At 40.7% G+C, this 13,051-nt stretch overlaps 1 protein-coding gene across 2 annotated transcripts in view; it reads right to left on the bottom strand.

Annotated features, from left to right (window-relative positions):
- Positions 1–13,051, bottom strand: part of znf362a (zinc finger protein 362a) — a 35,205-nt gene that overhangs the window by 8,447 nt on the left and 13,707 nt on the right. For both annotated transcript variants that reach the window (XM_063215742.1, XM_063215744.1), the window contains one exon: positions 7,161–7,283. In XM_063215742.1, coding sequence (XP_063071812.1) covers positions 7,161–7,283 — 123 coding nt within the window. The remainder of the gene's footprint in view (positions 1–7,160; positions 7,284–13,051) is intronic.

The raw sequence follows: 13,051 nt of genomic DNA, 5'->3' as shown, positions 1-13,051 counted from the left end.
GTCGCTGTGGCAGTAGCTTCAAGGGGAGTACCATTGCGGCGCTTGATTGGTACCCCAAAAAAGAGGTGCGTTCAGTTTCTTGCAAAGTCGACCAATGTGCATCTGTCACCTCTTTTTTGAGGTACCACCCAAGCGACGCAATGGTACTCCTTGAGGGTACTGCCACAGCGACAAGTTCTGTACCTTTATTTCTGAGAGTGTAGGCACATACGTAGTTTCTATTAAAAAGTAGGGACTAATGTGCATAAATTTAGAGTATTAATGTATTTCATTAGGCCAACATGAATAAAATATGCTATGTATTCTGGCTGTCTCGTTTCTATGAGAAGTAGGAACTAACTTACATATTTACAGTACCTACATGTATGCATTTAATCAGGATAACATGAATATAACAGACTCTGGTGTCTAGTTTCTTGAAAGGGTAGGAACTACACTGTATATTTAAATTATTCCTAAAAGGTTTGGCAGCAGCCCTGAACACTAAGAGATGCATCAACTGCATCAACTCTGCACCAAAGACAGCATTCAACTCCATCCAAGCTACAATTTTTATTTGAGAGGGACCAAGAAAGCCCAAACATTCTCCAACCAAGCCAGAAGTTGGAAAGCTATGGCCTTGGCTCAGGATTGGAAGATGATAGTTGACATTAACCAGCAACTCGCCTTTCCACCCAAGATGGCAGCTACTACACTCAGACCAGACTTGGTACTCTAGTTCAGTGGTTCCCAACCTTTTTTTTCCAGGACCCATATTTTTACCATTGTAAGCTATGGTGACCCAATCGTGCGAGTGGCCGCACGAGAGGGAGTCACATACTTATTAATTATCATTTTATTCCTGAATTTGTCTTCTGTCAAATATAGAATAACTGTTTAATGTATCACTTGCATTGTGTTGCTTCTATGTATATATTTGTTTAAATGCTTTGTCATGTATTCAACATGGGCTATATATGGTATTAAAATTAAAGCCCCTTAAACTCAAGAGGGCTTCGCGACCCACTGTGGATCTTTGGCAACCCATAGGTTGGGTCCCGACCCATAGGTTGGGAACCACTGCTCTAGTCTATGGTCAAAGCTGTCAATACCATAGAGCGCACACTCACAGTCCCATTTGAGGGTTCAACAAAAGAGGCCTATGAACGCAAGAAGCTGTGCAACACAGAACTGGATGCAGCGCAGAACAACAAGTGTGGAATGCACAAGTCTACCCAGTAGAGGTAGACCTTCTGCCGACTCCCCCTGGATGTGGACTGGATGGTGAACTATTGTGTCAGGGTGGGCCGTTTATCACAGGTAGGGTGGCCAGTCATTAAAAGATGTAATTATTGTGATTATTAATAAATGTGACTGTCTAAACTTTATTCTGGTGTGTTTTGGTACTCCTCAGGGTAGTGTTGGTAGCTAGGGAGTGCCACCAGAAAACGTGCACCCACGCCTGTGACAGTTCCGCCATGGAATAAAACTAGGGCTGGGCAACGTTAACGCGTTAACGCTGCGTTAACTATTGAGATCCATATCGCCCGACAATTTTGTTAACGCTTAACACAGCAGGTTTTTTTGTGCCTTTTATGACCGTCGTTCGTTACTTTTATTTTGAAAGCGTCAGCGCGCTTCTGCTACTGCTTCCACTGAGTGACTGCTGTCAGAGAAAAAGACATCAGGGTGTAGAAAAGTAGGCAAAACAAAATAGGCATAGCCTAGAACAGTGTTTCCCAACCTTTTCTGTCTCGCGTACCCCCTGAGCCTCTTAGTTGTGCCATGAGTACCCCCTAATTCATGTTCGTTATCGCTTTCTCTGTCCTGATGTGACTGTTCAATACATTTGTTATAATAATACAAATTTTCCAAGTACCCCCTGCAGTGTGCTCGCGTACCCCTAGTGGTACACGTACCCCTGGTTGGGAAACACTGGCCTAGAAGGACATCAACTTATGAACGGACATTTATAAAGTTCTAGTCTTCATTGCGCAGCTCTCGAGCAGGATGTGGCTCGCCGTTGAAGCTGGTAAGGTTGTAAAAATATTGTAGGCATAGACAGCGTGAGCCTTGTGTATCAGCTGTCAATAACGCCACGCGAACTAACAGTGTAGGCTACATAGCTGTCTGATAAAGCCCCAATCAAAAAGCCGACCGCGAGATATTAAATTCCTCAGGGAACGTTTTGGTTTCTACATCTGCGCTGCGCGTGCATAGAAGGCGCTGGCTCACTGCGGAGGCTGTCTGTGTCGGGGTCAGCTCTATGTTCCCACAGCCCATTGGTCCCACGGCCCATTGGTCCCACAGCCCAAATGGTCCCAGCTTATTCCTGCTGCTCCATGTTCCCACAGTTTTAAGAAAGTATTCAAATATAAGCCCTTTGCTCTACAACTCCATGTTCCCACATTTCCAAGTAAACTAAGAGAACCAATAGGCCTAAAAATAATGTTAAAAATCTTAGTGATGTGGGACCAATGGGCTGTGGGAACATAGACACGCTCCCGTCTGTGTCTACATCATCGCGCAGCATGTTGGTGTCGGAGCACAAACCAGGCTTCAGGGCACAGTTGAAAATTCAGCGGTAAAAGAATTCAATTTTCGCAGAGGCGTCCTTGCTTCTAACTTCTGCGCATCACAAAGTTATATTCACCATTCATGTCTGCATCAACAGATTTTGCGGAGCGTTAGTTCACCCGAAATCGGCAACGTCGCGTCGTCTGCATATAAGTTATTGTTTGTCATGTCGAACGTTATGGTTTTGAAAGTTGTAGCATAATTACTGCCAACAGCCAGTCTATTAGTTTCTAGTTGCTGGAACACCTTAATTAGCCTAATAACAGCGACAGAGAGAGAAGGAGGGAGAGTGTACGGTAGGCCTACTCCAGTCTCTTTGACACAGAGAGAAGGAGGGGCATTCCCACAGACACACGTCTGCCTGCCTGTTCATTTCCAGCGAGGAGTGTTTTGTTTCTTGTAGGCCCACGTAGAGTATCCTAATTTGAGTTTCTAATATTTCAGTTCAGTTCAATCTTAAATAGCCTAGTTTAATAATTGTATGCAATGACTTGTTTCATTAGGCCTACATTGAATAGGCATAGGCCTATGGCTACTCTATAATTTAGTCTAGTCTGTATGTTGGCAAATAGGCTACATTTCCATTTTGAAAGATATAGGCCTAATATTACATACATAGGTAAACACTCAACAGGCAACAGGCAAAATATGATTATGATTGGTTTACTTCTTCTTAAGAAATGTAAATGTAGATAGTCTGCTAATAAAGGGGCTGTGATAGCCTACTGTTTAGGCCTAATCAGTGATTTGGTAATCGGTAATTTTCAAATAAAATGGTGCTTTTGAAGTGGTTTCTAAAGTCATTTTTTTTGTTTTGCGCGATAAGAGAAGGTTGGAGCCTTGTGTTTGGACAAGCAAGGTCAACTCCACTGTAATCATCATATCTGAGCCGAAAAGAATGGAGAAATAAGGAAGCATGGGTGTGAATATCTGTAGTCTCATTAGTCTCCAGTCTAATGAGTCCATGTTAGCCACATGCACGCTGTCTTTGTGTTTAAAAATGAACCCGGTTTGTAGCAAACACTGCGACTGTGAGTGAGTGACTGTGTGTGTGTGTGTGTGTGTGTGTGTGTGTGTGTGTGTGTGTGTGTGTGTGTGTGTGTGTGTGTGTGTGTGTGTGTGTGTGTGTGTGTGTGAGTGAGTGAGTGAGTGAGTGAGAGATTACTGTCAATGTCTTATTTGTATGTTAGCCTAACTGCTCACTGGAGACGCAATTTCAATCTTCTGTGTTAACCCTTACATGGATTTTAAATAATAAAATATACTCAACACTGCATAACAAATGTGTGGTGCATCAAAACGTGCAACCGAACTGATTTAAGTGAGAGTAGTAGTTCTCTATTTTACACCTTAAATTTGGCTTTTTAAATTTGTACTGTACTCCATGTCTCCATTAACCTGGCTCTCAGCTTGAAGAAAGGTAGATCCACATTCATTTGGCGAAAGCCAAGCCATGTCTCAACACATATCAGCTCTCAATAGCCTTTTTTGGACAGTTTGTGGACTTAAAGCCCTTTAAGTTCTACAGGAGAGTTGTCATGAATGGTGCATTATCACTTGTTTGTTCAGTTGAAATGGGTTTCTCCATTGGCAACAAATGTGTCTGGTCATGACAAATGTCCGTCTCACCTGTACCACTTACAGATGAAGACAAAGAGACTCTTTGTTAGAAATGCGCAAACAAAAGATAAGGCTTTTTTGTCGCGCCATAATGGCTTTCCATGGCAGAGCCAACACTTGTGAGGTCAACTGGCTTTGTGCTTGATACTATGTACAACCCCTTTTTGATCTGCAGTAGAACAGAAAAGAAAACTATGCATGGAACTGTCCTCATGCATAGTATTAGACTTTAACTTTAAATTAAGCCATTGGAATAGGATATTTCAATGTAAAATTTGAGTATAATGTCTTGTTTAACAGTAGTTACTAGTAATAATGTGTGCTGATGAAAGGCGATACGGTACTCAAAGGCCTGCCCTTGCCTTGCCACACTAAAAGTAAATAACAAGGGCAGAACAAAAGAAGAGCAATTGAATGTTTACAAAAGGTGTTTGTAGCTGGCCACACTATTCATGCACCAACACATCTGTCATCTAGCATGACATGTGTTATTCAGTCTGGGAAGAGAACAGATAGGCCTCCGTCATTTTATTCAAAATATGTTTGTAATAGGGCTGTAACGATATTGTATCAAACCGAGAAATCGTGATACAAAGAGTCACGATACTGTATCGCGATACAAGGAGGCAGTGTCGTGATACGCCCTTTTAATGTTTTGATACCCATCAGCCCAGAAAACTATCACATGATATGAAGTGATGGTACATCATCATTATTACAGACACTTTTTTACAATTTTTAGTAACCTCTTATAACCTATTCTACCTATAAACTATCATAGTTTTTATTCATAAAGTTTATAATGTTGGCAAATGTGAAATCGTGGGGTGCATCGAACCGTAGGTCATGAATCGTGATACAAACCGAATCGTGAGTTGAGTGTATCGTTACAGCCCTAGTTTGTAAATATTTTTTGGGCCTTTATTGTAGACAGGACAGTGAAGACCCGGGCCGGGAATCAGCCGCGTGGCAGTCCAATACCCTACCATTAGTGCCACAGTAGGGCGGGGCCACTAGGCCTCAATAATGTGTTAAACGTAAGGACATTAGGCTGTTGCTTTCAACAAAAAAACTGCTACTGTTTGGTGGTTGTTGCTATAATTGTAAGATGATATTCTTTCTTTGTACTAGTACACTAGTCAAGCCCAAATCAAACTCACCATCAAAGACTGTATAGGATATTTGAACCTTAAATCAGTATCCAAGAAAGCTTTCACTTTGTACACGTAAGGGCCATTGGGAGGGGTGCAAAGGGAGAGAGTTGGTATGCTGAATGTGTGGTACAGGCAAACCATAATTCTAATACATTTTTGGATTTGGCTTTCATTGAAAAGATAGTGAGGAATTGACTTTGAAAGAGAGATGGGGTAAGGTAGAGAAATGACCTAGGCCGGATTCGAGTCTGAGTCACCCCTTAGTGGTACATGCGCAACAACACTTCCATCATTCTCTAACCTGACAGGTGAGTTAGAACTGAGCATGTGTGGCACGAAGAAGCCGTGATTCTCTCCTGACAGGTTGGTTGGTATTGTGCATGCATACATAGTATATACAGTATGTCATTGGCATGCATAGAACAGAGAGGTCAGAGAGCATGATTCTAACAACCAAACAGGACCGCGTTTCCCAGGGCCTTACGTACTACTTAACACTACGTGCGACGTAACTTCACACACATAACACCATCGTAGAGTTCACGGAGCGTTTCCCAAAGCCAACTTAGCAAAGAACCATCCCAAAGTGACACGTAACTCTAAGAGAAATCCACAAGTGGTCTGGAGGAGTCGTAACGTCATGACATAAAAAGGCAGCGATGGGGATTTGTGGAGATTTTGACTGGCATTATTTTAATAACAGCAGGCTGACGTGTAAAATTCTCCTCACATATTGTAACTTTGCACTCCCCCAATGTGCCAAGGTGAGCTCTGCTCTCCCAGTTTCATGATATTTAAAACTCGGAGGACATTTGTCTTTTGCACTAGTAGGCCTATTGATGGGAATTGCATTGTGCTGTGCGCGACCTGAAGCGATGTGCACGAGATGAGCGAATACAGACAGACACGCATACACTCATAGTGTATACATGCAACCCGAACTCTTTCTGCAATTTTGCTTGTGCAAAGCCAGCGGCCAACTCAAACATTGAGCCTTGTGATTTGTCATTTTGCTGTGCAGAAGAGTTTACTTGCAGTGGTGGATCTGGCTCTACCTTTGGGGTGGGGAATGTGATTGAATAACAGGGAAATAGCCAAACGGAAGGTGTGGTGTTGGATTATGTTTAGAACAAACTGTCACTGAACCTTCTTTCCTCTTCAAGTAGCCCAAGCAAGGAAATATGATGCAGAAAGGGAAACTGCCATGTAGCCTACGTAGGACATATTCAGATTCTAGTAGGCAATAACAAAAAGGCAGCGAGGGTATGTGTAGACATTTTGACGGACATTGTTTTTAATACGGCTGTTTTAATAACAGCAGTTTGCTGTTTGCTCCGATATAAAGTCAGGTATAATTTGATTGCTTGTGTGCATTTTATTTCATTTGCCAACACTAACTCCTGTCAATAGTTTCAAACTGCTACACCATGTAGTCCCACCCTTAGGCTATAGAATGCAACTCTTGACATTGACACATGCAATACATTTGTAAATGGTTTAGTAGTAGATGACGGCGCAGTTCACTCCGAGGGCTCTTCAGCATCACAAATGTGAACAGCGATCCTTAACAGCGACGTTACGAATGATCATAGAGTCAGTGTGTGTGCATTCATGTATGATGGTCTTTGAGAAACAGGCGTAGAAAAGAGCTAATTCAACACATATAGAGTTGAAATTCACGCCTATAATGTTGATCCTACCCTCACAGTGCTTGCTCAGTGCTTAATACATCAAAATGCACTGTATACGGAGAAGCCGTGTTTCTTACCTGACAGGTGAGTTGGTAGTTTTTATTGAGCATGTGTGGTACGGCGAGGCCGCAATTCTTACCTGACAGGTGGTTTGTCCTTGGCTGGTCAATGATCTGCCTTAGATGCCAGTCCTCCCATAATCCTCTTGCCTTCAGGGCTGTTTTGTCATCCAAGTTCAAGTTCACGTCTCCAAGAATTCGGCCTGTTGGAGGAAATGTTGGAGTAATTCATAATACTGTCATGCATGTTGTCTTGGGATAAATGTTTAACAATGTGCCTTGGCTGTACCTTGACTGTATTGATTTTGTTTTTGGCTACATTTAGTGGAAAGAAATCCCCCCCAATACAGCTACTACTACTACAGTATGTCACATAAGTGAGTATACCCCTCACATTTTTGCAGATTTGTAAGTAGATCTTTTCATAGGACAACATTAAAGCAATTTCACTTCGACACAATGACTAGTGACTTGTTAACAACATATAACTGCTTAAATTTGCACAGCATGTTGTCAAACGTTAATGGCTATATTTTGATTTTTTTGTGAGTGAACAGCAAATTTAAGTGGTTATATATGTTGTTAACAGGTCACTAATCATTGTGTCGAAGTGAAATTTCTTTAATGTTGTCCTATGAAAAGATATACTGCAAAAATGTGAGGGGTGTACTCACTTGTGTGACATACTGTACTACTAATACTGCTACAAATACTACTACTACTACTACTACTAGTACACAGTCATAACCTATTTCATAATCCAAAAAGCAAGGACTTCAGTGGTGTGCACTGGTATGTGTGTGGGTGCAGTGGGACACACCTTAGTGCTGTATTGTTAGTTGGTGGCAGGTAATATTCCCTAATGATGACTGTCTGGAACTTTTGAGAGAACGACTGAAAAGTCTGGTAAGGCCTGTTTTCCCTAGTCTGCCCTACTTTACCTTTGAATAAATGGGTTGTTTTGCAAGTCAAACATTTTGGCAAGAATAAACATTTGCTGAGCGACGTTGTGCAACTGAGGCCACAAAATAACACAAATAATACTGAATTAAGAAATTACAATAATAATAACGAAGGGCATGTATACCACTTTTTATCTTATTTCCTAACTTCATAGTTTTTTGCAACATTCTGTCAACCCATTGGAATTAAATGGAACAACAATACAAATTACTGTAGCCTTCTAAGCAGCTAGACAAGAGTATGCATAACAATATGACTGAGTCAAACAAAGTTGATGTCGGTCTTCAATACTACGACCACAAATATGAGTAGTTATTATAAAATTAGAATACAGCATTGTTTCTGAGGATGGTACGCTGTGGGAGACACAGCTAATAGCCGGTAGCATTTGTGAACACACAGAGTAGAGAGGAAGCCCCACATTAGTATTGTTCTGGTGCAGAAAACAAAACCCAGCACGAGACTAAGTTTAAAACATCTGAGTCATATCCTGATCCGACCACACTGGCCAGATCTGCTGCCCTAACAGGAAGCTGCAATCCTAGGAATTCCCATGGTCTCTTGTGCGTTCGTTCCGACCGATCTGAAGGACCACATGTAAATCCTGGCTAAGACTTACACCTGATTTTGGGATCCCTCCCAACCACAGAACATGGAAAAAGGGAAAGGCATAATTGCTAGCTTGTAGCTTGCTTACAGACCCACCATGACGACAACAATACCAAATGCACCATGACGACAACAATACCAAATGCAAAAACAGCTTCCCATCAAGCTTTAGATACAGTAGCATAAATAGTTCAGATTGATCTCACGATAAGAAAATGAATAGATGGTTCCTCGACTACGTATATCTCACTTGTGATATAATCTGGCAATAGCCAGGCTGGGTCACTGCTGAAGAATGGAAGGGATGGGAGTGCCATGTGCACACAACACAACTAAACATGGGTTGTCATGGGAACACCTGACAAAAGTAGAGCAACACTGCTGCCACAGCTCCCAAGACAGAAGTTATCTTTCAGAAGGGGTAATCCTTTCAGATCTTTTCCAAAACACACCATCTACTGTACCTGTCATATGACAAAATAAACTGAAGAAAGGATGATCAAATCAGAATTCTGAGGGAGAGTACACAAACTTTTTTGCTAATTTGTTTTTGTGTTGTTTTAAAAGCCCTTCTAGGGACAGATATTGGAAATAAGCTTTTGGCAAAAAATGCTATGATGCCTGCCATTTGGCTATTCCACCTACATGTACCACCTACATGTGATGTATCTATCCCTATGAAATAAAACTAAATTAAACTAAAGTAAAAACTTTGATCTTTTTTGTGGTGTGCAGTGCAGTCTCCTTCACAGTTAGCCTTTCCATAATGAGACAGTTCCCCTGCCCACTCCTCCCCAACCACTCACACTGCATCCTGGGCAGTGAAATGCAGGCTCTTCTGTATAAATAATGTGGCGTACAAAACCAATTTGGATGGCAGTGGAGTGGAGGAGTCCCATCAGGGCTATTACGGGCAAAGGCCGGGGGAAAGTCTGATTCACAGCCTGATTATTTTGCCAAGCACGTGTGATTATGCCCATATATAGTATAACCTACAAACTTGGAGGTTTTATTCACATGTAGGTAATACCTAAAGGTGTTGGCTAATTACAATGATGCAAGTAAGCAAGGATACAATGAATTTTATTTGTCACATGCACAGAATTACTAAAAGTAAAATCTGTGTGAAATTAGAGTTGTCCAGCTCCAGCACTTTGAACAATTGAGTAATTTGAGCAATGGCAAATGCAAAAGTGATACTGCGGTTTATGTATTGCAGGTGTGGCTCTTCCTCCGACAGTAGATTTTGCATCTTTAAAGTAGCTCCATGCACATGGTGATACAGTATGTGGCATTAAGAGGCTGCACACAATCTATATACTGCATTTTTAATTAGGGCTGGGACTCGATGAACATTTTTAATCGAATTAATCTATAGGCTTTGGAATTAAATAATCGAATGAATCGCATTTTTATCGCATTTAAATATCTGACTTGAGAACAGTGAAAAATATTTGTTTTCACATGGATTTTGAATAATTACAATAAATAAGATTCATCTAAAAATACTATTCATTTTTAAAAGAAGAGAGAACTCTTCTCAATTTCAGTAGGCTGTTCACCAACAGTACCCTATGTATGCCCCATGTAGCTTTTACTTTACTTTACTTACTTTACTTTATTTCTTCAGGACATTGCACATTCATGAACATATACATACATGTACATATATGTAAATATGCCAGATTGTAGCCCAAGGGCTAATTTCCATCTGGTGTCCAATAGGCAGGCTAGATGTTTACAAGCAATAGAATTTAAAATAAAACAGACTGTTAGTAACAAAAGAAATAAAACCCACTAGCTATATTATACTGCGATTAATTTTTTTAAATCGCGTTAATTAATTAATCGAATCACATGATTAATTAATCAAAATTAACTAGTTAATGTCCCAGCCCTATTTTTAATATTTTATTTTTTTGTTATAAACTTTGTTTTCTTTCACCACAGACCCCCACACTCACACTGAATACGCATTTTTATGAGTTGCCTGAGTTAGCAGGAATTGGCTCTCTTTTCTTATCCTTGTCACTCAAGCGGGTACACAACTGTTGGTACTGTCCAGTCATTTTAAAAATAAATAGCTTTTCAAATGTTTTCAATGTCTTGTGACAGAGGTCTAAATATTTTTAATGAATGAAAATCACTTGGTTGCACATCAAATCTACCTTCGAGTACAAACTAGTGATCTAAAAGTAGTCTAAAGGTTATCCAAAATCAAAATAAAATCCACAGTAGAGGGATATAAAGGGTGGTCTGGTGTAATCTTCATGCTGTTGGTTATAATCAATGCCCAATCTTTCCATTCAATTCATGAGGAAGTTGATGTAATTACGCTCTTGAAACGGGCCATGAAAATGCTACCGGACCTCTCCCACATCCTGCAGACTGAACAAAAGGAGGGGGTCGAAACTAGAGCTACACTACGGCTTACAGTACACCCAGGGTTGTATAAAGTAGAAGTGGAAGTAGTCTTACAGACGTACTTACAGCTCTAGTAATATGAGATTACACGATTTCAATTATGTAATGTCATACTGCTAGTGTTGCAATTACATCTCTAAGGCTACTTCTACTTCTTTTTTTCCAAGTCTTTTGTTGCTGACAGGACAGTCAAGAGTATGGCAGGAAGAGATTGGGAGAGAGAGATGATGAGGGTTGGGACATGACCCAGGCCATACTCCATCCAGGATTCCCATGGGCATGCAAGCCCACATGTGGGGGGCTTAGCGTGCTGCAAAACAGCGACTTCGACTTCTATTTTATACAACTCTGATTACATGACAGACTTCCTACATACACAGACTTTGCATATTAACTATGTCAACATTTCCCTCCTAACAGCCTTTTACATTGCTTCTGAAAAAGGAAAAATATATACATTTACAAAAAATGTCTAATACTAGCAAAGCAAAGCAACTGTATTTTTTTCAATTTGTACATGTACGTATATGAAGAGGATGTTGATGGTAGGCAATAGTGGTGTTGCTTAATGAAATAGCACGTCTATGAATCCTGAACTGTATTCACTAAGTTCTATATTCTACAGGTTTGACCAGGCATTTCATGACTCTCTGGATCAATAAAGTAACTCTACTCAGAAGGGTGTGGGCAAGTAAAGAGATTTTCTCATTAGTCAGATATGAGCTCTCATGAGAACACGACTTGTGAAATCACTGGGCGTGTAATATGTTGGAAAATTGCTGTTTGTCATGGTTGCGTTGTGACATCTCCATCCATATACCCTAACTCAGTGGTTCTTAACCTGGGGTGCGGGCACCCCCTGGGGGTGCGCCAGAGATTTCAGGGGGTGCGCGGAATTTTGTTAGTGTTGAGGTTGTGACCAAAATTCTATAAGCGAACATTATAATTAGGCCAAATCAAAACCAAATTAAAACTTGTTTTGGTCCCCATGTAAAGGTATAAGGTATTGATTAAGGTCTCAAGCAAGAATCATTGTAATTAATCACGAAAAATATTTTTTTAGTGTGTATATACGTGTAGACGCTTGAGTTGGGGGTGCGCGACTTGTCTTGGGCACAGGTAAGGGGGTGCGTTAAGAAAAAAAGGTTGAGAACCACTGCCCTAACCCATGATCAAGCTCAGTTAAACAGACTGTTTTCTGTAAATGTGGACTTACCTACAGTATTTAAAGGTGTGTCTTTATTTCCAATTTTTGTACAAATGTAATAAAAGTAATCAGAGGTGTGCCAGTTCTCTACTCTTTCCTTGTTGTGTTGTCATCTGCACACTGATAAAACAAGTTTTGCATTGGTTTGCAAATGAAAAATATATGTATATTTAATGAGTATGTTGCCAGACACATACAGTAGCTTTCAGTGTATGGTCCTGCGCTACCCTGGTCCTGCATTTATGGTAGTCGACATACATTGAGTGAAATGCAAATTAGGTGTCATTTTTGCCTGGGATGAGGGTCCATATGAAGAAGAGAGGAGAATACCTCCACTGGAAAAAAAGAAAGAAGTGGGCAACAGAAAACTGTGTCCAAAAACCATTTGAGAGAAAGCACAACCACAAATGTGTGTTTAAGGCATTCTAAACTAATTGCTGCAAATATACGGGCTTGAATTTGATCTGGGCCCTTCCGAGTAGCAACTCTGACTCAACTGATGGTTGATATACTGTATTGGCACATTGTGGACATACCTGTACAGTAACATTCATTTCACAACTCCTTTCTGCTCCACTGGAAGTGAATACAGTACAGATGAAGAGGTGAGGCGTAGTGCCAAGGATTTGCATAGGCCTTCCTTGTTTGGGAAAGTGAACTCTGACAAATTACATTATTTTTCAACAATGCATTACAAGGAAATGTACTGCCGTACCGTACTGTATGTATGCCTGCTCTGGAGTGAATGCCCAGACTTAACCCCTTAAG

This window comes from Engraulis encrasicolus, chromosome 14 (assembly GCF_034702125.1).
Source record: "Engraulis encrasicolus isolate BLACKSEA-1 chromosome 14, IST_EnEncr_1.0, whole genome shotgun sequence".
NCBI lineage: Eukaryota > Metazoa > Chordata > Actinopteri > Clupeiformes > Engraulidae > Engraulis > Engraulis encrasicolus.
Note: the sequence above shows the minus strand (reverse complement) of the source record. Positions and strands in the feature narration are given on the sequence as shown.